General features: G+C 51.5%; 1 protein-coding gene and 1 long non-coding RNA gene across 12 annotated transcripts in view; one reads left to right on the top strand and one right to left on the bottom strand.

The window, feature by feature from the left end:
* RAP1GAP (RAP1 GTPase activating protein) overlaps positions 1-27,320 on the top strand; it is a 254,893-nt gene that overhangs the window by 99,261 nt on the left and 128,312 nt on the right. For all 11 annotated transcript variants that reach the window (XM_076072917.1, XM_076072915.1, XM_076072916.1 and 8 more), the window contains one exon: positions 12,987-13,022. Coding sequence is in view for 3 of the 11 variants with exons in the window: in XM_032968061.2 (XP_032823952.2) it covers positions 12,987-13,022 (36 nt within the window). In the remaining 8 variants the exon portion in view is untranslated. The remainder of the gene's footprint in view (positions 1-12,986; positions 13,023-27,320) is intronic.
* Positions 5,999-9,775, bottom strand: LOC142930480 (uncharacterized). Its single transcript, XR_012946403.1, has 2 exons — positions 9,536-9,775; positions 5,999-7,610 (listed from the first exon to the last, which is right to left on the bottom strand). It is a non-coding gene; the product is annotated as an uncharacterized LOC142930480 (long non-coding RNA).

Below are 27,320 nucleotides of genomic sequence, written 5' to 3'. Positions count from 1 at the left end.
ACACTGTGTGTGTGTGTCACACTGTGTGTGTCACACTGTATGTGTGTGTCACACTGTGTGTGTGTGTCACACTGTGTATGTGTGTGTCACACTGTGTGTGTGTGTGTCACACTGTGTGTGTGTGTCACACTGTGTGTGTGTGTAGCACTGTGTGTGTGTCACACTCTGTATGTGTGTGTCACACTGTGTATGTGTGTGTCACACTGTGTGTGTCACACTGTGTATGTGTGTGTCACACTGTGTATGTGTGTGTAACACTGTGTATGTGTGTGTCACACTGTGTATGTGTGTGTCACACTGTGTATGTGTGTGTAACACTGTGTATGTGTGTGTCACACTGTATGTGTCACACTGTGTGTGTCACACTGTGTATGTGTGTGTCACACTGTGTATGTGTGTGTCACACTGTGTATGTGTGTGTAGCACTGTGTGTGTGTGTCACACTGTGTGTGTGTGTGTCACACTGTGTGTGTGTGTAACACTGTGTATGTGTGTGTCACACTGTGTATGTGTGAGTAACACTGTGTATGTGTGTGTCACACTGTGTGTGTGTGTCACACTGTGTGTGTGTGTAACACTGTGTGTGTGTGTCACACTGTGTATGTGTGTGTCACACTGTGTGTGTGTGTGTCACACTGTGTGTGTGTGTCACACTGTGTGTGTGTGTAGCACTGTGTGTGTGTCACACTGTGTATGTGTGTCACACTGTGTGTGTGTGTCACACTGTGTGTGTGTGTCACACTGTGTATGTGTGTGTCACACTGTATGTGTCACACTGTGTATGTGTGTGTCACACTGTGTATGTGTGTGTCACACTGTGTATGTGTGTGTAGCACTGTGTGTGTGTGTCACACTGTGTGTGTGTGTAACACTGTGTATGTGTGTGTCACACTGTGTATGTGTGAGTAACACTGTGTATGTGTGTGTCACACTGTGTGTGTGTCACACTGTGTATGTGTGTGTCACACTGTGTGTGTGTGTCACACTGTGTGTGTGTGTGTCACACTGTGTGTGTGTGTGTCACACTGTGTGTGTGTGTGTCACACTGTGTGTGTGTGTCACACTGTGTGTGTGTGTAGCACTGTGTGTGTGTCACACTGTGTATGTGTGTCACACTGTGTGTGTGTGTAACACTGTGTGTGTGTGTCACACTGTGTATGTGTGTGTCACACTGTGTATGTGTGTGTCACACTGTGTATGTGTGTGTCACACTCTGTGTGTGTGTCACACTGTGTGTGTGTCACACTGTGTGTGTGTCACACTGTGTGTGTGTGTGTCACACTGTATGTGTGTGTCACACTGTGTATGTGTGTGTAACACTGTGTATGTGTGTGTCACACTGTGTATGTGTGTGTCACACTGTGTGTGTGTGTGTCACACTGTGTGTGTGTGTAACACTGTGTGTGTGTGTCACACTGTGTATGTGTGCGTCACACTGTGTGTGTGTCACACTGTGTGTGTGTCACACTGTGTATGTGTGTGTCACACTGTGTGTGTGTGTGTGTCACTGTGTATGTGTGTGTCACACTGTGTATGTGTGTGTCACACTGTGTATGTGTGTGTCACACTGTGTATGTGTGTGTAACACTGTGTATGTGTGTGTCACACTGTATGTGTGTGTCACACTGTGTATGTGTGTGTCACACTGTGTGTGTGTGTCACACTGTGTATGTGTGTGTCACACTGTGTGTGTGTGTGTCACACTGTGTGTGTGTCACACTGTGTGTGTGTGTCACACTGTGTGTGTGTGTGTGTGTCACACTGTGTGTGTGTCACACTGTGTATGTGTGTGTCACACTGTGTATGTGTGTGTCACACTGTGTGTGTGTGTGTCACTGTGTATGTGTGTGTCACACTGTGTATGTGTGTGTCACACTGTGTATGTGTGTGTAACACTGTGTATGTGTGTGTCACACTGTATGTGTGTGTCACACTGTGTATGTGTGTGTCACACTGTGTGTGTGTGTCACACTGTGTATGTGTGTGTCACACTTGTATGTGTGTGTCACACTGTTTGTGTGTGTGTCACACTGTTTGTGTGTGTGTAACACTGTATGTGTGTGTGTGTAACACTGTGTATGTGTGTGTGTCACACTGTGTGTGTGTGTCACACTGTGTGTGTGTCACACTGTGTATGTGTCACACTGTGTGTGTGTCACACTGTGTATGTGTGTGTCACACTGTGTGTGTGTGTCACACTGTGTGTGTGTGTCACACTGTATGTGTGTGTGTCACACTGTATGTGTGTGTCACACTGTGTGTGTGTGTCACACTGTATGTGTGTGTGTCACACTGTGTATGTGTGTGTCACACTGTGTGTGTGTCACACTGTGTGTGTGTCACACTGTGTGTGTGTGTGTCACACTGTGTGTGTGTGTGTCACACTGTATGTGTGTGTGTCACTGTTTGTGTGTGTGTGTCACACTGTGTGTGTGTGTCACACTGTGTATGTGTGTGTCACTGTGTATGTGCGTGTCACACTGTATATGTGTGTGTAGCACTGTGTATGTGTGTGTCACACTGTGTATGTGTGTGTCACACTGTGTGTGTGTGTGTCACACTGTGTATGTGTGTGTCACACTGTATGTGTGTGTCACACTGTGTGTGTGTGTCACACTGTGTGTGTCACACTGTATGTGTGTGTCACACTGTGTCTGTGTGTCACACTGTGTATGTGTGTGTCACACTGTATGTGTGTGTCACACTGTGTGTGTGTGTCACACTGTGTGTGTCACACTGTGTATGTGTGTGTCACACTGTATGTGTGTGTGTCACACTGTGTGTGTGTGTCACACTGTGTGTGTGTGTCACACTGTGTGTGTGTGTCACACTGTGTATGTGTGTGTCACACTGTGTATGTGTGAGTAACACTGTGTATGTGTGTGTAACACTGTGTATGTGTGTCACACTGTGTATGTGTGTGTCACACTGTGTATGTGTGTGTAACACTGTGTATGTGTGTGTAACACTGTGTATGTGTGTGTCACACTGTGTGTGTGTGTGTCACACTGTGTGTGTGTGTGTGTCACACTGTGTGTGTGTGTGTAACACTGTGTGTGTGTGTCACACTGTGTATGTGTGTGTCACACTGTGTGTGTGTGTCACACTGTGTATGTGTGTGTCACACTGTGTGTGTGTGTGTCACTGTGTATGTGTGTGTCACACTGTGTATGTGTGTGTCACACTGTGTATGTGTGTGTAACACTGTGTATGTGTGTGTCACACTGTGTATGTGTGTGTCACACTGTGTGTGTGTGTCACACTGTGTATGTGTGTGTCACACTTTGTGTGTGTGTAACACTTGTATGTGTGTGTCACACTGTGTGTGTGTGTGTGTCACACTGTTTGTGTGTGTGTCACACTGTTTGTGTGTGTGTAACACTGTATGTGTGTGTGTAACACTGTGTATGTGTGTGTGTCACACTGTGTGTGTGTCACACTGTGTATGTGTCACACTGTGTGTGTGTCACACTGTGTATGTGTGTGTCACACTGTGTGTGTGTCACACTGTATGTGTGTGTGTGTCACACTGTGTGTGTGTGTCACACTGTGTATGTGTGTGTCACACTGTATGTGTGTGTGTCACACTGTGTATGTGTGTGTCACACTGTATGTGTGTGTGTCACACTGTATGTGTGTGTGTCACACTGTGTGTGTGTCACACTGTATGTGTGTGTGTCACACTGTGTATGTGTGTGTCACACTGTGTGTGTGTGTCACACTGTATGTGTGTGTGTCACACTGTGTATGTGTGTGTCACACTGTATGTGTGTGTGTCACACTGTGTGTGTGTCACACTGTGTATGTGTGTGTCACACTGTGTGTGTGTGTGTCACACTGTGTGTGTGTGTGTCACACTGTGTGTGTGTGTCACACTGTATGTGTGTGTGTGTCACACTGTGTGTGTGTGTGTCACACTGTGTATGTGTGTGTCACTGTGTATGTGTGTGTAGCACTGTGTATGTGTGTGTCACACTGTGTATGTGTGTGTCACACTGTGTGTGTGTGTCACACTGTGTATGTGTGTGTCACACTGTATGTGTGTGTCACACTGTGTGTGTGTGTCACACTGTGTATGTGTGTCACACTGTGTATGTGTGTCACACTGTGTATGTGTGTGTCACACTGTGTATGTGTGTGTCACACTGTATGTGTGTGTCACACTGTATGTGTGTGTCACACTGTGTATGTGTGTGTGTCACACTGTGTGTGTGTGTCACACTGTGTATGTGTGTGTCACACTGTATGTGTGTGTCACACTGTATATGTGTGTGTCACACTGTGTATGTGTGTGTCACACTGTGTATGTGTGTGTCACACTGTATGTGTGTGTTTCGGTTTGGGATCAAACAAGAGAAACTGGAACATTGCATCTCTACGATTGCAATTTTACTACTGCAACTCTACTATTACATGTGTACTATAGCAACGTTATGACTGCATGTGTACTATTGCATGTGTACTATTGCATGCGTACTATTGCATGCGTACTATTGCATGTGTACTATTGCATGTGTACTACTGCATGTGTACTATTGCATGTGTACTACTGCATGCGCACTATTGCATGTGTGCTATTGCATGTGTACTATTGCATGTGCACTATTGCATGTGCACTATTGCATGTGTGCTATTGCATGTGTACTATTGCATGTGTCCTATTGCATGTGTACTATTGCATGTGCACTATTGCACGTGTACTATTGCATGTGTACTATTGCATGTGCACTATTGCATGTATCCTATTGCATGTGTGCTATTGCATGTGTACTAATGCATGTGCGCTATTGCATGTGTACTATTGCATGTGCACTATTGCATGTATCCTATTGCATGTGTACTATTGCATGTGTACTATTGCATGTGCACTATTGCATGTGTACTATTGCATGTGCACTATTGCATGTGCACTATTGCATGTGCACTATTGCATGTATCCTATTGCATGTGTACTATTGCATGTGTACTATTGCATGTACACTATTGCATGTGTACTATTGCATGTGTACTATTGCATGTACACTATTGCATGTGTACTATTGCATATGTACTATTGCATGTGTACTATTGCATGTGTACTATTGCATGTGCACTATTGCATGTGTACTAGTGCATGTGTCCTATTGCATGTGTACTATTGCATGTGTACTATTGCATGTGTACTATTGCATGTGCACTATTGCATGTGTACTATTGCATGTGTGCTATTGCATGTGTACTATTGCAATCGTAAATATTTAATAATACAAATGCAATCGTCACATGGGACAGTGCTGTTGCAGCCGATCGTACAGCTGCAACCGGAAGCATTGTGGTGCTACTGCATCAGAGCAAGCTGTTGCAGTTGGTAACGCTGTTGCACCATGCTGTGCTGTTGTATAGGAGCAAGCTGTTGCAGTTGGTAACGCTGTTGCACCATGCTGTGCTGTTGTATCGGAGCAAGCTGTTGCAGTTGGTAACGCTGTTGCACCATGATGTGCTGTTGTATAGGAGCAAGCTGTTGCAGTTGGTAACGCTGTTGCACCTTGCTGTGCTGTTGTATAGGAGCAAGCTGTTGCAGTTGGTAACGCTGTTGCAGTTGGTAACGCTGTTGCACCATGCTGTGCTGTTGTGTAGGAGCAAGCTGTTGCAGTTGGTAACGCTGTTGCAGTTGGTAACGCTGTTGCACCTTGCTGTGCTGTTGTATAGGAGCACGCTGTTGCAGTTGGTAACGCTGTTGCAGTTGGTAACCCTGTTGCAGTTGGTAACGCTGTTGCAATTGGTAACCCTGTTGCACCTTGCTGTGCTATTGCATTAGAGCAAGCTATTGCAATTGCTAGCACTGTTGCACCTTGCTGCAGCCGCTGCATCGTGGGCAAGCCCAAGGCAATTGTTAAGACTCTTGCAACTGATTGCGAATGCAGCCGGATGTTGCTGCCATAGCCGTTGGCAGAGCGGTTGTATCCTGCAAAATGCGGTGGTAATTGCAGGCTGGCAAGCGCAGGCGAGACCCCCAAGATTACTTTGTAAACGCGTAAATTATGTATTTTATATATATAACATTCCCCAGATGAATAATGAAATCGTACCCTGAGACTATCAAAGGACATCTTTCTTTCCGCCATCACTCCAGCTATCACGAGCACTTACAATCAACACCCATCCCTACCAACAAAGATTTCGCCCCGCACCTTACATAGCCTGTAACAGACTGTTGGGGCAAGCGCCGTTAGCGGGCACCTATGAAGGCCGGCACGGCACACGAGGGGGTGGGCGCCCGACACCACGCCCGACCGCCTTTGTCTCCCCAGTGGCGATGTTTCCACATCACATTCGGTACTCATTTGAGGCTGAGTCGACCTAGGGGAGGCCCAGGACTGGTTCAGGTAATCGTCACCGGTGTTGGCAGCCCCACCACCAACTACCACCACCATCCTTGCCACCGACCCCACCACCACCACCCTCTGTACTACAACAACCACCACCACCAATCCCACCATATCTCCGCACCGCAACCACCAACCGCACCTCCGATTAGCACGGTTGGCTACGTATGGTGTGAAGGAAATTAGACGTTATATTCTTTGTTCTTTCGGTAAAGTCACGTAAATAGAAGACAAAAAATTAATTTAAAAAAATAATAACTTCCTTTTTTATATAAAAATAAAAGCAAAAAATCAACGGCATTTCGATCGAAAGGTCGTGGGGTTTTTTGCTTTGATTATCTTTAATTTATTATTTTTATTTAAAAAAAATAGTTTTCTATCTACGTGACTTTACCGAAAGAGCCAAGAATATGAACTCCTGCGGTCACGAAAGTTTTAAGTCAAAATAAAATGCAACGTTTATACGTTACATACGCCGCTACCAACCCCACAGCAACTCCCACAACCACCAACACCATTCGCCACTTCGTGACGGTGACGTCACCACAGCGCCTGTGCCAGGCTAGGTACACTTTGAGGCCACGCGAAGTGTCGGAGGCTCTCTGCTGGCAGCAGGTCACGGGACAAGACCCCAGGTGCCGTGTGTTGACCGACTGAGATGACTGTCAGATGCACTCCAGCTGTGCCCCCCACCACCCTCCCTACCAGCACCACCACCATCAGCAGCTCGTCTCTCCAAACCTTAATCCCCTCGCCCGCTTCCTGCCCCTGTCGACTCAACCACGAGAAATCACCTTGACAGTCGCTAATCTCCCCCCCCCGCTTTCTCCTCTCGATGCCGCAGCCTCCGCTCGGCCCAGATTCATGCTTACACAAGCTCCATCATGGGGGGTGGGGGGTGGTTTCAAAAGCAAGCCCGACAGCCCTGCTTGAAGCTGCGTACGGCCACGTGGGCCGCGTGTTTCACGGCCGTTGACGCTCCCCCTGATGCGGCGCGGATCTCGCCCACGGGCTCTCTCTCTCCCCGGGGGGTTGAGTGATGGCCACGGGCGGCGTTCGTCCGACGTCCTCGCAGCCCCTTCGGGTTCCCGACGAAGCTCCGAGCGACGGCGACGGTGCCGAGCTTGCGCGGTCAAACTCGTCGGGACGCGACGAGGGCGCTCGCGAACGACGCGGGCTCGTCGTCGTCACCGCGTGGACGTTGACGGCGGGAGCCGAATGCTCTGGAACGCGCGGTGTCGTCGACTGGAAATGTGGAGGGGGGAAAAACCGGGGGTGCCCCGGAGTAAAAATCCACTGGGCCACGGGGGAGAGAGACGCAGAAGCTTCAAAATGTAGATCAGCAGGCGTCAGGGGCGGGATCAAACTCAGGACCTCCTGTATACCAGGCGAGGTTGTTAACATATCTTAGGCACCATGATGATGATGATGAGAGAGAGACGCAAACTCCAGATATACAGCAGGTGTCAGGGCGGGGATCGAACCCAGGACCTCCTGCATACCAGGCGAGGTAGTTAACATCTCCTAGCCACCGTGGCGCCCTCTCCGTATATGCGCATTGCATTATTTATACGAGTGGAAGCTCTTCTACCATTCAAAGGAGCTGTGTGTGTGCGCGTGTGTGTGGAGAGCGGTGGTGTAGCGGTTAGCACGCTGCGCTACGAACCTGGTGACCCGGGTTCAATTCCCACTCACGGCCAACACCAGTGACGATTATCTGAACCGGTCCTGGCCTCCCCTAGGTCCGCTCAGCCTCAAATGAGTACCCGGTGTGATGTGTAAACATTACACTGGGGAGACAAAGGCGGCCGGGCGTGGTGTTGGCCACCCACTCCTTCCTGTGCCGTGCCGGCCGGCCTTCATAGGTGCTCGCAAACAGCACTTGCCCCGAACAGCCTGTTACAGGCTACACAGAGGATCTTTGTCTTTGTATGTGTGAGTGCACGCGTCTCTTGCGCGACCCGGTTTTTCCGCGCCGTGCATTTCTCCAGCCCGCTGCCTGCCTGCCCGCGCCTGCAGCTGCAGAGGCGCGGATTAGAAAACGTGCCTGCGTGTGCGACGGTGTGCCACGGTGTGTGGGGGGGGGAGGGAGTGGCTCGGCCATCGCAGCGCTGAGCCGGGCGCCGCCGAAAATCCTCGCCCCCAGGTGGTTCGAATCCGGGTACGGCGCTCGCAGCAGCAGCAGCAGCAGCAGCAGCCGATGGCGAGGTGTTCGGGGTGTCGTTGCGTGGCGGGTGCGGAAATATTCCGAAACGGATATTCATCTAGGTCAGGACTGGTTTGCGCATTGAGTGTCTCATCGGCAGAGTCGGGCTTGTTCCGACCAATGATCAGAATCAAAATGATTATTTATACCGGAGGAATTGTATGGGCGATATCAAGTGATGTTTTCCCCACAGATGTCCAGTAGAGGCACAGGGTCACCCTACTCCAAATCCCTCTCTCATCTTTACAGCTCTATACCTATCGAAACCAGCTCAAGCCTCCTGTAAGTCACGTGGACTACTGTGTGGCCACTCCCACTCTGAACTCCTCCCCTCTCCCATGCCCCACCCACTATGAAAGCAGACGCCGCTCCATGTAAGCAGCAGCAGCAGCAGCGACGAGGCCCTGATGTATCCTCTCCCTCCGGATCCTCATCTCTCCTGAATCTTCTGCTCCCATCTCTCCTTTGCTTCTCCATCCTTGTTCCCTTTTATTCCTCATTCCTCCCTCTCCCCCCCATTCTGCTCTCTCGTATCTTTCCCTGTAGATGCTCTACTGGACATCTGTGAAAAAAGATCTGCAGAGCTTATCGGATTCATCCTGCAGTCTAAATCAACGATTCTTACATCACATCTATTCCCCCCCCCCCACTCACCACCCACCGTCGATTTAAGAATGAAACAGGAGGAGGATTTCTCCCCACAACTCTGACCGATGCCGGTTGTTGTAATTACCGGTGTTAGCGTCACGGCACTCCGATTGTAACTGTCGAGGGCTTTGCTCTCCAACACCGCGACCGGGGTGTTGTTGGCGTGGACCAGCAACGGCTTGGCACGTTTTGTTCACGCGACAAACCTTTTCCTAATTGGGGCCGCTCGTGGGGTTTGGTGGCGCCGGGTTTAACGCCGCATTTTACATTCACGCGATCTGACCCCGGCGAAACAAAAACAACCAAACCGACCTACCTCTCCTCCGTTATGGACAAGATTCTGATTTCGGTTTCTCACGTCGGGTGGCTCCCCGGTGTAGCTCGCCAACCGGCGGCGGCGGCGGCAGCTCATAACCCGGCCGTCCTCGTCGCCCGTTGCCGCGACGGAAAGGGCCCGGCTTCTCGCGTCGGCACCGTTTCGCCGATCGGAAGCAAAACCTGCGGGACATCCTCGACCCGTGGTGATAAACATTAAAAAAAAGGTCACGTTTCGATGGAGCCAGTTTGAAATTAGGGTACGAAGCACGTTAATCTCCGACCGAGCTGCCGTAATTGATGGAGGATTATATTTTTTTAAAAAAATGTGCTTAAATTAATCCGGTTTTATTTCCACCCCCCCACCGGCAATCTCCGTGGCAACGAGGCCTGGTGTGATAAGTCCATCACAGGAAGCTCAATGGAACGAAACGTGAGGATAGAAAAATTGACATTTCAGAAGTTTCCGGCACTTTGATAAGAAATCAAAAATAGCGTGCGACGGATGGATGTGTCCTCTGGTCTTCAAGTTGGCTCATGATGGGCCCCGTCACGAGATGTTAGACCTAAAGGTTAAGTAAAGCCCTGTAGATTGAGTCTGTCTGCTTGTGAGTGGGGTGTTCACAATGGCCGTGTCGCACTAAAAAACGAAACTAAAACATTTTTTATTTGAACAGGTAAGGCCCACTGAGCTATGTAGCTCTTTTTCAGAAGTGACCTGGCTTTCACAAATGATAGCTCAGCGAAGTGGCTTCTCACGTGGCAATGTATGGCAGCCAAGTACTGTCAAACGTGCATTGTTGAATCTAAATGTGGAGGGATAGACCAGAGGATCCGGAGACCACTGGGAGAGCGACACCACAAACTCCAAATATACAGCAGCAGCAGGCGTCAGGGTCGGGATCGAACCCACGACCTCCTGCACACCAGGCGAGGTAGTTAACATCTCCTAGCCACCATGATGATGATGAGAGAGAGAGAGACACGCAAACTCCAAATATGCAGCAGCAGGCGTCAGGCTCGGGATCGAACCCACGACCTCCTGTACACCAGGCGAGGTAGTTAACATCTCCACGGGGAGAGAGAGAGAGAGAGACACGCAAACTCCAACTATACAGCAGCAGGCGTCAGGCTCGGGATCGAACCCACGACCTCCTGTGTATTGGCGAGAGTTAACATCCCGCCAACGTGATGCTAACACACGCATGTTAGGCTGACGTCATCGCCCTTTGCCACCATCATCCTCGGCCATGATCAATCCATTGCTGGATGAAGGCCTCCCCCAAAGCTGTAGATCAATTTATCAAGGCCGTGCGATGTCATCACTCTCACGAGTTGATCTGACCGCTCCATCTCCACACAGGACGTTCTGTAAGGCACGGTGGCAAAATGTTATCTCCTTCGCCTCGTACGCAGGAGGTCGTGGGTTCGGCCCTGATCCTGATGCCTGTATATTTGGAGTTTGTGGCGTCTCTTTCGCTACGGTTGTGTGGATTTCTTCTCCTGGTTTTGCGTTATTTCCCTCCACATTTAGACTTGCGCTTTGGTAGCATTTAGCCGCTACTATAATTTCACACGTGGTGAGCCCGCTTTGTTGAGCCGTCATTTTGTGATGGCCAGGCCGCTTCTGAAAAAGAGCTAGGCAGCTCAGTGGGGCCTTACCCTGACTAAAATAAAAAGAGGCACATAAAAAAAATACGTCACCTGGATTAGCTGAGTAATCGAATCGATGATCGTGAAGAGTAATGGATTACTTGGGTAATCGGATTACGGACCAGCTCCAGATGAAACCTATAAGTAGACGATACGCCTCCAGCCCGTAACGTTTTTTTTTTAGACATCCCATCAGCCACGCAGCCTTCTGGGAGTGCGCCATTTCAGCAGCATTATTCTTAAATGCATGCAAATTTTGGACTGATTGCGACATCCATCGTTTCATCAGCAGTGGTCAGGCTTGCTCGGACCATCGGATTAATACGAGAAAAAATACTCTTTCACAAGTGTCCACGTTCAGTGTCTCATCGGCAGAGTCGGTCTTGCTCTGACCGATGACGGTGAACTGCCAGACGGGTATCTAGGTGAGGACTGGTTTCCACATCCAACGTCTCATCAGCAGAGTCGGTCTTGCTCTGACCGATGACGGATGTGTATTTAGGTCAGGGCTGGTTTCCACATTCAATGCCCCGTCGGCAGAGTCGAGTCTAACTTGAAAGCAGCAGCAGCAAGAGTGCACGATTAATTACCAAGCGCCCGTGGCTTCCCCAGCGTTCCCGGGTCACATGCGCAGACACACAGACAAAGACACACGCACAGACACACACGCACATACACACAGACACACACGCACAGACAAACAGACAAAGACACACGCACAGACACACACGCACATACACACAGACACACACGCACAGACAAACAGACAAAGACACACGCACAGACACACACGCACATACACACAGACACACACGCACATACACACAGACACACATGCACATACACACAGACACACATGCACATACACACAGACACACACGCACAGACAAACAGACAAAGACACACGCACAGACACATAGAGACACACGCACAGACACAAACGCAGACACACACACACAAACGCAGACACACACACATACACACACGCACATACACACAGACACACACGCACATACACACAGACACACGCGCACATACACACAGACACACATGCACATACACACAGACACACATGCACAGACACACATACACACACGCATATACACACAGACACACACGCACAGACAAACAGACAAAGACACACGCACAGACACATAGAGACACACGCAAAGACACAAACGCAGACACACACACATACACACAGACGCACAGACACACAGACGCACACACTCACAGACTCACACACGCACAGACAAAAACGCAGACACACACACATACACACAGACGCACAGACACACAGACGCACACACACGCACAGACACGCACAGACACACAACACGTGGTGGCGCAGGAGTAGTGGTTGTGACGGGGACAGCCACGGCACTGGTGAGGGAGGAGGAGGAGGAGAGACGCGGTGGGTGTAGGGGGTGGCTGGCCAGGTAAGGATATTGGTGGGTGGTGGTGGGAGGGAGCGGACCGAGCCCGCGTTGCCGTGACAACCAGGTGTGCGGCGAGGGTCCCTCTGGTCCCGCCTTTTGTTCTCGTCGCTCTTTGTCCGTGTCCGTCGTTGCGGCTTGCGCCCGACCGACGGCCGCCCGCCGTTAGTGAATGAATTGTTGCGGTAGTCGTTACCGCCGCCGTGTTTCCCGACGGTCACTCCGCTCGCTTGCTGACCTCCCCCCCCCCCACAACCTCTCCCCCCCACCCCCACAACCTCTCCCCCCCACCCCCTGTCCCCCTCTCCCCTCCATCAACGCCGTGCCCCGTGGACCTGTGCCGGGTTGCCGTCGCGCCTCCAGCCAAGACAACCTCTTCCCACGCACGATCAGCCTCAGGTAAGGCGGCGCGTCGTGGTGGTGGTGGTGGTTGGTAGTGGCGTTGATGGTGGTGGCGGTGGTGTTTGGTGGTGGTGGCGGTGGTGACGATGGTGGTGGCAATGCTGCACGCACGCGGTATGTAATCCGGCACTCGTAAATGGCGGTAAACATTAAAGGCACGAGCCACAGCCGTCTGCGATTGTGACCAAGCAACCCAAATTGTGAACCCGTTAGTTAACATGACATAGAGATACATAGGGACTCATAGAGATGCATAGAGACTCGTAGAGATACACAGAGACTCGTAGAGATACACAGAAATGCACAGAGTTACATTGAGACAGAGAGGTACATACACACTCATAGAGATACATAGAGACTCGTAGAGATACACAGATTCACAGAGTTACATTGAGACAGAGATGTACATACACACTCATAGAGATACATAGAGACTCGTAGAGATACACAGAGACGCACAGAGATGCACAGAGTTACATTGAGACAGAGAGGTACATACACACTCATAGAGATACATAGAGACTCGTAGAGATACACAGATTCACAGAGTTACATTGAGACAGAGAGGTACATACGCACTCATAGAGATACATAGAGACTCGTAGAGATACACAGAGTTACATTGAGACAGAGAGGTACATACACACTCATAGAGATACATAGAGACTCGTAGAGATACACAGAGTTACATTGAGACAGAGAGGTACATACACACTCATAGAGATACATAGAGACTCGTAGAGATACACAGAGTTACATTGAGACAGAGAGGTACATACACACTCATAGAGATACATAGAGACTCGTAGAGATACACAGAGATGCACAGAGTTGCATTGAGACAGAGAGGTACATACACACTCATAGAGATACATAGAGACTCGTAGAGATACACAGAGTTACATTGAGACAGAGGTACATACACACTCATAGAGATACATAGAGATTCGTAGAGATACACAGAGTTACATTGAGACAGAGAGGTACATACGCACTCATAGAGATACATAGAGACTCGTAGAGATACACAGAGTTACATTGAGACAGAGAGGTACATACGCACTCATAGAGATACATAGAGACTCGTAGAGAATCGTAGAGATACACGGAGACGCACAGAGTTACATGGAGAGACGCAGAGAGATGCATACACACTCATAGAGATACATAGACAATCACAGAGTTACATGGAGAGACACAGAGAGATGCATGCACGCTCATAGAGATGCATTAAAGATAACAAGCCACAGTCGCAGTGCGATTGTGGCCACACTACCCAAGCTGGGGGCCGCACGGTGAACCCAGCGGGGTGGTCTGCGCTCCTTCAGCACAAGGCGGGGAGGAACAGCGACACGGCACCAACGCTCTTTTCTCTCTCTCTCTGCTCTGACGGATCGCTCTCCAACGGTACGACCGCTGCCGCTGCCGCCGCTGCCGCTGCCGCCGCCGACCCGGTAACAAACCGGCGACGTCCGTCCGTCACCGCCGTGAACCGTTTTACTTCTCCGGCCGCGTCGGGTGGCGGAGGGTTGCACGGCAACGACGACGCGCTGCTGAACGCGGCGACCTCGCCACCGACAAACCGGTGGCGAGGAGATGTTAACCGCCTCGCCTGGCACGCAGGAGGTCCGTGGGTTCGATCCTGATTCTGACGATGCCTGCTGCTGCTGCTGCTGTAGATTTGGCGTTTGCGGCGACTCTCTCCCCGCGGTCGCGTGGATTTTTCTCCGGGTCCTCCGTTTTTTTCCCCCCACATTGAGAATTGACGGCATCACGCATTTGGAGTATTCGGCCGCTGTAATGTATGTTGAACTTGCGTGTACGTTGGACTTCTTTCGCACCATACGTTGCCCAACCGTGCTTAATCGGAGGTGCGGGGAAGGGACAACACACTTAACAAGGGTTGGGTTTAACGTGGGGGTTTAACGTGGGGGTTTAACGTGATGGTTTAACGTGAGGGTTATGGTTGGGCTTAATAATAGGGTTGGGGTTAGGCTTAATGTTAGGGTCAGGCTGATGTTCACACGATGATAAGCAACTTCGTTGAGCTATCATTGCGTGATAGCCAGGTCGGTTCTGAAAAAAAGAGCTGCTGCTATACTACTTAGCTCACTGGGGCCTTGCCTGGTTAAATAAAATATAAAATAGTCAAGTAGTGTGAGTTTGCTCTGCCCGTGTCTGTCGCCCTCTCACCCTCTGGGAGTGTTGGATACGGTGCCTGTCGCTTCGTTGCACCGAACATTGCCGACGGTTTTGTACGTCTTGCGCCGCAAGTCGCCGTTTAACGCGCCAGTAGTGGAGACGCGCTCCTGAAAAGTTCCGTGCTCAACGAAAAACGCGTTCGGCGAGAACGGCCACCCGCGGTCATCACCACCACCACCATCGTCATCACCACCGTCATCGTCATCACCACCGTCATCACCACCGTCATCACCACCGTCATCGTCATCACCACCGTCATCACCACCACCATCGTCATCACCACCGTCATCACCACCGTCATCGTCATCACCACCGTCATCGTCACCGTCATCGTCACCACCACCATCGTCATCACCACCGTCATTGTCATCACCACCGTCATCACCACCGTCATCGTCATCACCACCGTCATCACCACCACCATCGTTATCACCACCGTCATCACCACCGTCATCGTCATCACCACCGTCATCGTCATCACCACCGTCATCGTCATCACCACCGTCATCACCACCGTCATCGTCATCACCACCGTCATCGTCATCACCACCGTCATCACCACCACCATCGTCATCACCACCGTCATCACCATCGCCATCATCATCGCCACCACCGCCACCATCGTCATCGCCACCACCGCCACCATCGTCATCGCCACCGTCATCACCACCACCGTCATCATCACCACCATCATCATCACCATCGTCATCGCTATTATCGCCATCGTCACCACCACCACCACCGTCATCACCATCGTCACCACCATCATCACCATCGCCGTCGTTGCCATCATCATCACCACCACCACCACCGTCATCATCACCACCATCATCACCATCACTATCGTCATCGCTATTGTTATCGCCATCGTCACCACCACCACGTCCTAGTCATCGTCATCACCATCGTCATCTTTACCATCATCATCTTCACCATCGTCATCATCACCACCACCACCATCACCACCATCATCATCAGCAATCATCATCATCGTCATCAGCAATCATCCTACCACAGTCAACACAAGCGACAGTACAGGTTTGCGGGAATTCGCCAGCGGTTGTCCTACGGATAGACTCGCCTCCGCCATAGGAATGTGGAATTTCCCCCAACGTCGCAGGGTTGCTACGGAAATTACCATTTACCGTCGTGTGCCCAAGCATATACTGTACTGTACCGCTGGGTGGGGAGCGGTGGCGCAGTGCTTAGCACACGAGACCCGGCGACCCAACCTTGACTCGCGCTCGTGACCAATAACAGCGACGAACACGATAACCGGCTCTGGGCCTCCCCTAGGTCGACTCGGCCTCAAGTGAGTTGCCTCGTTTGGTGTGGTAATCATCGCCACTGGGGAGACAAAGGCGGCCGGGCGTGGTGCTGGCCACCCACCCCCCTCGTGTGCCGTGCGGTGCTTGCTGCTCGCTGACAACACTAACTCTTATAGGCTACACACAGCGCTGTACGGTCATAGACGGATGCGACTCTTTGTGTGAAGGAGCGTCATTGTGCGTGTCCTAGCGTGAGTGCGTGCGTGTGTGAATGTGGATCTGTGTGTGTGTGAATGTGGATGTGTGCGTGTTCACGTGTGAGTGCGTGCGTGTGTGAATGTGGACGTGCGAGTGTGTGCGTGTGTGAATTCTGAATTTATGTTTGTGTGTGTATTCACGTGTGAATGTGGATCTGTGTGTGTGTATTCGCGTGCGAGTGTGAATGTGGACGTGTGAGTGCGTGTGTGAATGTCGATCTGTGTGTGTGAATGTTGATCTGTGCGAGTGTATTCACGTGTGCGTGTGTGCGTGTGTGAATGTGGATCTCTGTGTGTGTGTGTGAATGTTGATCTGTGCGAGTGTATTCACGTGTGAGTGTGTGTGAATGTGGACGTGTGTGTGAATGTTGATCTGTGCGAGTGTAGTCACCTGTGAGTGTGTGCGTGTGTGAATGTGGATCTGTGTGTGTGAATGTTGATCTATGCGAGTGTATTCACGTGTGAGTTGGTGCGTGTGTGAATGTGGATCTCTGTGTGCGTGTGTGAATGTGGATCTGTGCGAGTGTATTCAAGTGTGTGCGTGTGTGAATGTGGATCTGTGTGCGTGTGTGAATGTGGACGTGTGTGTGTATTCACGCGTGAGTGTGTGCGTGTGAGTGTGTATTTCCGTGTGAGTGTGTATTGGTGTGTGAGTGTGTGTGTGTGAACGTGGATGTTTGAGTGTATATTGGCATGTGAGTGCTTGCGTGCGTGATCGAGTGTGTCTTGAGTGCCATCAACTTCCTGGGCCTTCTTTTCAAAGGAAACTTGTTGTGTTGATGGCCTCTCTCCGGCTTAGAAGTATAATTTACCTACATTGTGTTACAGCAATAATAATAACAGCAACACAATCATGTCGACCTGTAACATACTGCTCGCTAATGGCTCTCGTAGAGAGAGAGAGAGAGATGACGTCCGTATGTACAGGACAGTCCTCGACTTACAGAGACCCGACTTACGAACACCCGCACTTACGAACGGCGACATGCGTGTGCACGTACGTACATACGTGGGACTGGGTGAAAACAACAAACTAAACACGAGAAGCAGTTTCAGAAGAAGCGAGGTGCGAGATTTTCGTTGAGAGGAGGTGAACGGAGCGGCCGAGCTGCCGCCAGACGCCTCTCGACACTGCGCGGATGCGCGCAGCCTGTGTATGTGTGTGTTCACGTGTGTGTGTGTGTGTTCACGTGTGTGTGTGTATTCACGCGTGAGTGTATTCACGCGTGAGTGTGTGTGTGTATTCACGCGTGAGTGCGCGTGTGTGTGCGCGTGGGTGAGCGGTGGTGTAGCGGATAGCGCGCCGTGCTACGAACCTGGTGACTTCGATTCGCGCTCACGGCCACCGACACCGGTGACGATTGTCTGATCCGGTCCTGGGTCTCCCCTAGGTCGGCTCGGCCTCAAAAGAGTTACTTGGTGCGGCGTGGTGTCAACATCGCCGCTGGGGAGTGGTGCTGGCCACCCACCCCCTCGCGTGCCGTGCCGGCCGTCATAGGTGCTGCTCGCTAACAGCACTTGCCCCTACAGTCTGTTAAGGCTATATGGGGGATCTTTTGTGCGCGCGTGGAAACGCGAGTGCACGCGTGCGTGTGTGCGTGCGTGTGTGTGTGCGTGCGTGTGTGCACGCGTGCGTGCGTGTGTGCGTGCGTGTGTGGGTGAGTGCACGTGTGCGTGCGTGCGTGTGTGGGTGAGAGCTCGTGCGTGTGCGTGTGTGGGTGTGTGTGTGAGAGCTCGTGTGTGTGGGTGTGTGTGAGAGCTCGTGTCATCTCCCTTCAAGCTTTAGCAAGAAATTGTATTCACCCACGCGCCGCTTCATCCCAGCGTCGCGTCACGTGACCACGAATCCATTCGGACGCTCCGCAGGGCGCGTCGTTGGCGAGCGACCCGCCGCGGAAGCGGATGCCGCAGAGCTACTGCCGAGGACCCTTACGGGGGGGGGGTCCACCGCGCGTGACCCCCCCCCCTCCACTCTCCACGACGCCGCCTTCCCCCCGCCTTGTAACCGGCGCACTCGACCACACAACAAAGGGGGCGGAGACGGGGGATGGGGGGGAGAGCAGGCGCATCATTATGGCCGGCTCGCCGTTTAAATCCCGCACCCAACCCCCCAGCCATGCCTGGGGAACATTGCGGAGCGCGAGTGAATAATTCAGGCGCCGTCCTGGACGCCCGCTGCGTGCTGCGTTAACCCTCTCCTCTCCTCCTCGCTCGCTCGCCCGTGCTGTGTTTTAAACCCTCTCCTCTCCTCCTCGCTCGCTCGCCCGTGCTGTGTTTTAAACCCTCTCCTCTCCTCCTCGCTCGCTCGCCCGTGCTGTGTTTTAAACCCTCTCCTCTCCTCGCTCGCTCGCTCGCCCGTGCTGCGTTTTAAACCCTCTCCTCTCCTCGCTCGCTCGCCCGTGCTGTGTTTTAAACCCTCTCCTCTCCTCGCTCGCTCGCTCGCCCGTGCTGTGTTTTAAACCCTCTCCTCTCCTCGCTCGCTCGCCCGTGCTGCGTTTTAAACCCTCTCCTCTCCTCGCTCGCTCGCTCGCCCGTGCTGTGTTTTAAACCCTCTCCTCTCCTCCTCGCTCGCTCGCCCGTGCTGTGTTTTAAACCCTCTCCTCTCCTCGCCCCGCTCGCACGGCGCAAATTCGCGCCACCGGTAGGACCGATGACAATGATCGTAACGACGACGACAATAACAAACGTTTGCAACTTTTAATGGACCCTTTGTCAAGCCACTGCTGGATGAAGAGGCCTCTCTCTGCCCCTCCCGCCACCCTCCCGCCACGGCTTTTCGGTGCGAAGAAGGAGCCGGCGAGATTCTGCTTCTGGTTTCGTTCGTTTGCCGCTCCTCCGCCCGCTGCTCCATCGAGTGAGTGCAGGCTCCGGTGGGTTTTAATTACAGGGGTCGAGGTTTTTTTCTTACACGAAAGCCTTAGACGCCAAAGCTGCGTTGCTGTTCGGGAGTTTACCGGCGAGAGAAAATCCGGCCAACACCGATAAAAGCGTTGCCCAAATCTGCGGAATTTGCCGATGAGCAAAGTTAATCTTTGCCTTGACAGCTGTCCCGTCGGCTAATTGGAACACTTCCCGAAGACACGCAACGCAAGTTGGCCAAAATCTTTTACGTAATCAATTTTTTTGCGTAATCCGCGGATGTGTGAGTAGTTTTTTTTTGTGTTTGCTAAACTCGTTCTAAAAGAAAGTTACGAATCTAAACTATTTTAATTTTACCAGGTAAGGCCCTCCCCCCTCACCCCGCTGAGCCGTGTAGCTCTTTTTCAGAAGCGACCCTGGCTACCAAAAACGATAGCTCAACGAAGTGGCTCGTCATCATCACGTGGACATTCAGAGCAGTAACCAGACATTGATTCTAAACGTGGAGGAAAAAACCGGAGGACCCGGAGAAAAATCCACGTGACCATGGGGAAGAGAGACGCTACAAACTCCAAATATACAGCAGCAGTAGGCATCGTCAAGGTCGGGATCGAACCCACAACCTCCCGTATACCTGGCGAGGTAGTTAACATCTCCACGGGGAGAGAGAGAGAGAGACAGGCAAATTCCAAATATACAGCAGGCGTCATCAGGGTCGTAATCGAACCCACGACCTCCTGCACACCAGGCGAGGGTGGTTAACATCTCGTAGCCGCCACCGCGGCGATGCTACTGACGTTTTGCACTCCCAGAAGAAGGCCGTGCGTCCGGCTGATGGGTTATGTGGAAGCAATGTTTAATCGTTCTTTTTTATCATCACGATCCGTGGTGCAGATAGCCCCGTAGGTGTCCACTGCACATTTGTTTCCACCTTCCTGCGTCCCGTGCCAACGCGCTCAATTCGCCACTTCCAATGCCCCCGTTGGCGTCCAACCCCGACACGCGAGCTGTCGAAACGGCGCCCAGTTTCCTTCTCATCACCTGCGTGTTGGACGCTCTTCGTACGCACGCACGCACGCACACAAGTACGTGCATACGTATTACGTACGTACACACGTACGTACACACGTACGTACACACGTACGTACACACGTACGTACACACGTACGTACACACATACGTACACACGTACGTACACACGTGTACGTATGTTGCACTTCTTTGGCGCCGTACGTAGCACAAACGGAGGTGCGGTGGAAGGACCAAAAAAAACCGAAACACAAACAGCATTTGTAAAGAAACTACTTTGATGATTTAAAAGTGCACGACCTCGAGTGGCTTTCTGATATCGGAATGGAAGGTTGTTATCACTGCATGGCACGTAAAGTCGAACTTCTTTCACACCGTACGTAGCCAACCGTGCTGAATCGGAGGTGCGGTCGAAAGGACTACGAACTGAACGCATAAAGGTGTTCTAGAGAAATTAACTTTCCAATCAAGGTGACGATTTAAAAGCTGGACCCGGCCTTTGGGAAGCCGCTCTCTGGCCCCAGCGTAGACGCAGCCGTTGTCCCCCTTCCGTAGAGACGCGCCCGTCGCCTGCTTATCAGCCCTCGTTTTCACTCACCGCCCGGCACAAACGGAGCTCGCGAATATTCCTGGGCAACGGGAGCCGTTGCCGTGGGTCGAGCAAAGCCACGGATCGATTACGGACTTGAGCGTCAAGGAAATCCATACGCTGGCAACCTAAGAGCGGAGGGCACAGGTTAGCGGGCAGTGGAGCAGGTAGGTTGTTGGCACCCGCTTTGCTGTGTACGATCGATGATGCCTGCTTTTTGTGGATAATTTGGGAAGGTGGTGTGTGTGTGTGATGGTTAGGTGTGTGTGTGTGATGGTTAGGTGTGTGTGTGTGATGGTTAGGTGTGTGTGTGTGATGGTTAGGTGTGTGTGTGTGATGGTTAGGTGTGTGTGTGTGATGGTTGGGTGCGTGTGTGTGTGTGTGATGGTTAGGTGTGTGTGTGTGTGATGGTTAGGTGTGTGTGTGATGGTTAGGTGTGTGTGTGATGGTTAGGTGTGTGTGTGTGATGGTTAGGTGTGTGTGTGTGATGGTTAGGTGTGTGTGTGTGTGTGATGGTTAGGTGTGTGTGTGTGTGTGATGGTTAGGTGTGTGTGTGTGTGTGTGATGGTTAGGTGTGTGTGTGTGATGGTTAGGTGCGTGTGTGTGTGATGGTTAGGTGTGTGTGTGTGTGATGGTTAGGTGTGTGTGTGATGGTTAGGTGTGTGTGTGTGTGTGATGGTTAGGTGTGTGTGTGTGTGTGTGATGGTTAGGTGTGTGTGTGATGGTTAGGTGTGTGGTTAGGTGTGTGTGTGTGTGATGGTTAGGTGTGTGTGTGTGTGTGATGGTTAGGTGTGTGTGTGTGATGGTTAGGTGTGTGTGTGTGATGGTTAGGTGTGTGTGTGTGATGGTTAGGTGTGTGTGTGTGTGTGTGATGGTTAGGTGTGTATGTGATGGTTAGGTGTGTGTGTGTGATGGTTAGGTGTGTGTGTGTGTGATGGTTAGGTGTGTGTGTGTGATGGTTAGGTGTGTGTGTGATGGTTAGGTGTGTGTGTGTGTGTGATGGTTAGGTGTGTGTGTGTGATGGTTAGGTCTGTGTGTGATGGTTAGGTGTGTGTGTGTGATGGTTAGGTGTGTGTGTGTGATGGTTAGGTGTGTGTGATGGTTAGGTGTGTGATGGTTAGGTGTGTGTGTGTGTGATGGTTAGGTGTGTGTGTGATGGTTAGGTGTGTGTGTGTGATGGTTAGGTGTGTGTGTGTGTGTGATGGTTAGGTGTGTGTGTGTGATGGTTAGGTGTGTGTGTGTGATGGTTAGGTCTGTGTGTGTGATGGTTAGGTGTGTGTGTGTGTGATGGTTAGGTGTGTGTGTGATGGTTAGGTGTGTGTGTGTGTGTGATGGTTAGGTGTGTGTGTGTGATGGTTAGGTGTGTGTGTGATGGTTAGGTGTGTGTGTGATGGTTAGGTGTGTGTGTGTGATGGTTAGGTGTGTGTGTGATGGTTAGGTGTGTGTGTGATGGTTAGGTGTGTGTGTGATGGTTAGGTGTGTGTGTGTGATGGTTAGGTGTGTGTGTGTGATGGTTAGGTGTGTGTGTGTGTGATGGTTAGGTGTGTGTGTGTGTGATGGTTAGGTGTGTGTGTGATGGTTAGGTGTGTGTGTGATGGTTAGGTGTGTGTGTGTGATGGTTAGGTGTGTGTGTGATGGTTAGGTGTGTGTGTGTGTGTGATAGTTAGGTGTGTGTGATGGTTAGGTGTGTGTGTGATGGTTAGGTGTGTGTGTGTGTGATGGTTAGGTGTGTGTGTGTGTGATGGTTAGGTGTGTGTGTGTGATGGTTAGGTGTGTGTGTGTGTGATGGTTAGGTGTGTGTGTGTGTGATGGTTAGGTGTGTGTGTGTGTTTGAAAGGTCCTGGCAAGGATTATTCAGCATCGCCTTGCCAGGCACGCTGAGGAGAGGCTTGCGGAGCCCCAATGCGGTTTCAGGAAAGGGCGGTCCTGCACAGATGCCATATTTTCTGTCCGTCTGCTACAGCAGAGGTGTAGGGAATTCCAACAAGACCTACATCTCTGCTTTATTGACCTGGTCAAGGCCTATGATACCATCAGTAGGCCTGGGCTCTGGGTCGTTCTTCGTGCTTTTGGAGTACCTGACCCTCTGCTCACGATCATTAAGGACCTTCATGATGGTGAGCGGGCCCGGGTAAAACTATGTGGCCGGGAGTCAGAGCCATTCCCTGTACACCTTGGGGTGCGACAGGGATGTCCTCTGGCTCCCACATTATTTAACATCTATTTTGACCACGTAGTTCGTGAAGCCTTCAATAGCTGTACCGGGGGAATCTCCATATGGTACAGATATAATGGGAGGCTAATCGATGCACGGGTGCGGTCAAGGGATGGCTCCCTATTGCTCAACCACGTTATGTATGCTGATGATTTGGTAATAGCTGCTCAGTCAGAGGAGGAGTTGGAGACGCTGCTGCTGAGACTGGAGCCAGCCACTAAGAGGTGGGGCCTTACCATCAGCCCCACCAAAACTAAGCACCTGCCTGGGTATGTTGTACCATCGGACACTCCACCCCCACAACTCCCAATCGGTGATGGGGCAGTTGTGGAGAGAGTGGAGAGTTTCCCATACCTGGGCAGTGTGCTTATGACTGGCTCCAGTTTAACAGCAGAGGTCTCACTCCGAATCAGTCGAGCGGCAATATCTTTTCATCGATTGTGTAACGCTGTGTGGAAGCTACCTGGTCTGTCGCTCCGCACTAAGCTTCAGGTCTTCTCGGCCACGGTCATTCCCTCCCTTCTCTACGCTTGCGAAACGTGGACCCCCCTAATGGAACATCTTCGCCGGTTAGAAACATTTAGGCTGGCCTGCCTACGATCCATCCTGGGTTTAACCAGACTGGATTGTGTGAGGAGCTCACAAATCCTTGAAAGATCTGGGCAGGGTCCCATCGGTGAGCTCCTCCGGCAGGCAAGGCTGCGATGGCTGGGTCATGTAGCCCGCATGCCCAGCCACCGCATGCCGAAACAGCTTTTGTTTGGCCGGATTGAGGGGGCTAAGCGGGCACGGCACGGGCTAGAGAAGAGATGGAGTGATGTGGTACAGGAGGACGTGGAGTTGAGTGGACTTGCCGATGACTGGTACCAGCGGTGTCAAGATCGGCCTCTGTGGAGGAGGCTCGTGAAGGATGCTACTGGGCAGTTGGAGGCAGTCGCCCTCCAACAACAACGGAGGGCGGAGGAGCGACGCTCACAACAACGAGCGGAGCGCCGGGTGGCTAAAGCACAGCAGGTTGGCACAGTAGGGGGCACAGGTGGTGCATCAGCCAGTCATCTCAGTCAGTCGACCCGTGGCACCTGGGTCTGCCCAGTGACCTCCTGCCAGCGGGCGTTCGACGCTTCACGTGGCCTCACGGTGCACATAGCCTGGCACAAGCGTCGTGGTGACGTCACCACCACTTAGTGGCGAATGGCGGTTGTTGTTGTTGTTGTGATGGTTAGGTGTGTGTGTGTGTGAGATGGCTAGGTGTGTGTGTGTGATGGTTAGGTGTGTGTGTGTGTGTGTGATGGTTAGGTGTGTGTGTGTGTGATGGTTAGGTGTGTATGTGATGGTTAGGTGTGTGTGTGTGTGATGGTTAGGTGTGTGTGTGTGTGTGATGGTTAGGTGTGTGTGTGTGATGGTTAGGTGTGTGTGTGATGGTTAGGTGTGTGTGTGTGTGTGATGGTTAGGTGTGTGTGTGATGGTTAGGTGTGTGTGTGTGATGGTTAGGTGTGTGTGTGATGGTTAGGTGTGTGTGTGTGATGGTTAGGTGTGTGTGTGTGATGGTTAGGTGTGTGTGTGTGATGGTTAGGTGTGTGTGTGATGGTTAGGTGTGTGTGTGTGATGGTTAGGTGTGTGTGTGTGTGTGTGAGATGGTTAGGTGTGTGTGTGTGTGTGTGATGGTTAGGTGTGTGTGTGTGATGGTTAGGTGTGTGTGTGTGATGGTTAGGTGTGTGTGTGTGTGATGGTTAGGTGTGTGTGTGATGGTTAGGTGTGTGTGTGTGATGGTTAGGTGTGTGTGTGTGTGTGTGATGGTTAGGTGTGTGTGTGATGGTTAGGTGTGTGTGATGGTTAGGTGTGTGATGGTTAGGTGTGTGTGTGTGATGGTTAGGTGTGTGTGTGTGTGATGGTTAGGTGTGTGTGTGTGATGGTTAGGTGTGTGTGTGATGGTTAGGTGTGTGTGTGTGATGGTTAGGTGTGTGTGTGATGGTTAGGTGTGTGTGTGATGGTTAGGTGTGTGTGATGGTTAGGTGTGTGTGTGTGATGGTTAGGTGTGTGTGTGTGTGATGGTTAGGTGTGTGTGTGTGATGGTTAGGTGTGTGTGTGTGATGGTTAGGTGTGTGAGTGTGTGTGATGGTTAGGTGTGTGTGTGATGGTTAGGTGTGTGTGTGTGTGATAGTTAGGTGTGTGTGTGTGATGGTTAGGTGTGTGTGTGATGGTTAGGTGTGTGTGTGATGGTTAGGTGTGTGTGTGATGGTTAGGTGTGTGTGTGTGATGGTTAGGTGTGTGTGTGTGTGATGGTTAGGTGTGTGTGTGTGTGTGATGGTTAGGTGTGTGTGTGTGTGTGTGATGGTTAGGTGTGTGTGTGTGTGTGTGAGATGGCTAGGTTTGTGTGTGTGTGATGGTTAGGTGTGTGTGTGATGGTTAGGTGTGTGTGTGTGATGGTTAGGTGTGTGTGTGATGGTTAGGTGTGTGTGTGTGTGTGTGATGGTTAGGTGTGTGTGTGTGTGATGGTTAGGTGTGTGTGTGTGTGCGATGGTTAGGTGTGTGTCTGATGGCTAGGTGTTTGTGTGTGATGGTTAGGTGTGTGTTTGTGTGTGTGATGGTTAGGTGTGTGTGTGTGTGATGGTTAGGTGTGTGTCTGATGGCTAGGTGTGTGTGTGTGATGGTTAGGTGTGTGTGTGTGTGCGATGGTTAGGAGTTTGGTCGGTAGCGTTATTGCGGTTAGCGCACTGCGTTTACAAACCCGGCGATGCGAGTTTGATTCCAACAACAGCGCGCGAATGTTTGAACCGGTACTGGGCCACCCGTCGGTCGACTCAGCCTCAAATGAGTACCTGGTGCGGTGTGTAAAGGCAGCCGTGCGTGGTGCTGGCCACCCACCCCCTCGTGTGCCGTGCCGGACTTCAAAGTTGTTCGTTATCAGCACTTGCCCCAACAGCCTCTGAAGGCTACACGGAGGATCTTTCTGTTTGGGGCCTTTGTTGAGTGTGTTCTACGGGGTTTTTGGAATGTGCCCTTAACGTATGTGTGTGTGAGTGTGTCTACATGCGAGTATTGTAGCACAGTGTGTTTCTTTGTCTTTGTGTGGAGCGGTGGCGCAGTGGTTAGCACACCGCACCACTCACTGCCAACATCAGTGGTAAATATCTAAACTAGTCCTGGCCTCCCCTAGATTGACTCGGCCTTAAGCGAGTACCCGGTGTGCTGGTATATAACATCAGCAGTGGGAAGACAAAGGCGGCCGGGTGTGGTCCTGGTCACACCACACATCCTCTTGTGTTATGCCCGGTCTTCATAGGTGCTCGCTAAGAGCACTTGTCCCAACAGTCTTTGCAGGCTATAACAGTGGGGGACCTTTGTCTGTGTCTGTGTGCGTGCGTGCGCGCACCTGCCCATGACTTTGTTTGCTGTCTCCAAATAAAAGGGGCACCTCAAGTCACCTGTCTGTGTTTGACACGTCTCGGTGAGTACACACCTCAGCACTGCCCATAGACTCAGCACTGCCCGTAGACTCAACACTGCCCGTAGACTCAGCACTGCCCGTAGACTCAGCACTGCCCATAGACTCAACACTGCCCATATACTCAACACTGCACCATAGACTCAACACTGCCCGTAGACTCGGCACTGCCCGTAGACTCAGCACTGCCCGTAGACTCAACACTGCCCGTAGACTCAGCACTGCCCACAGACTCAGCACTGCCCGTAGACTCAACACTGTCCGTAGACTCAGCACTGCCCGTAGACTCAGCACTGTCCGTAGACTCGGCACTGCCCGTAGACTCGGCACTGCCCGTAGACTCAGCACTGCCCGTAGACTCGGCACTGCCCGTAGACTCAGCACTGCCCGTAGACTCAACACTGCCCGTAGACTCAGCACTGCCCACAGAC

Source organism: Petromyzon marinus, chromosome 39 (assembly GCF_048934315.1).
Source record: "Petromyzon marinus isolate PM22_M1 ecotype Great Lakes invasive population chromosome 39, UKy_Petmar_22M1.pri1.0, whole genome shotgun sequence".
In the NCBI taxonomy this organism is placed as follows: Eukaryota; Metazoa; Chordata; class Hyperoartia; order Petromyzontiformes; family Petromyzontidae; genus Petromyzon; species Petromyzon marinus.
This window is presented reverse-complemented; position numbering and strand designations above follow the sequence as displayed.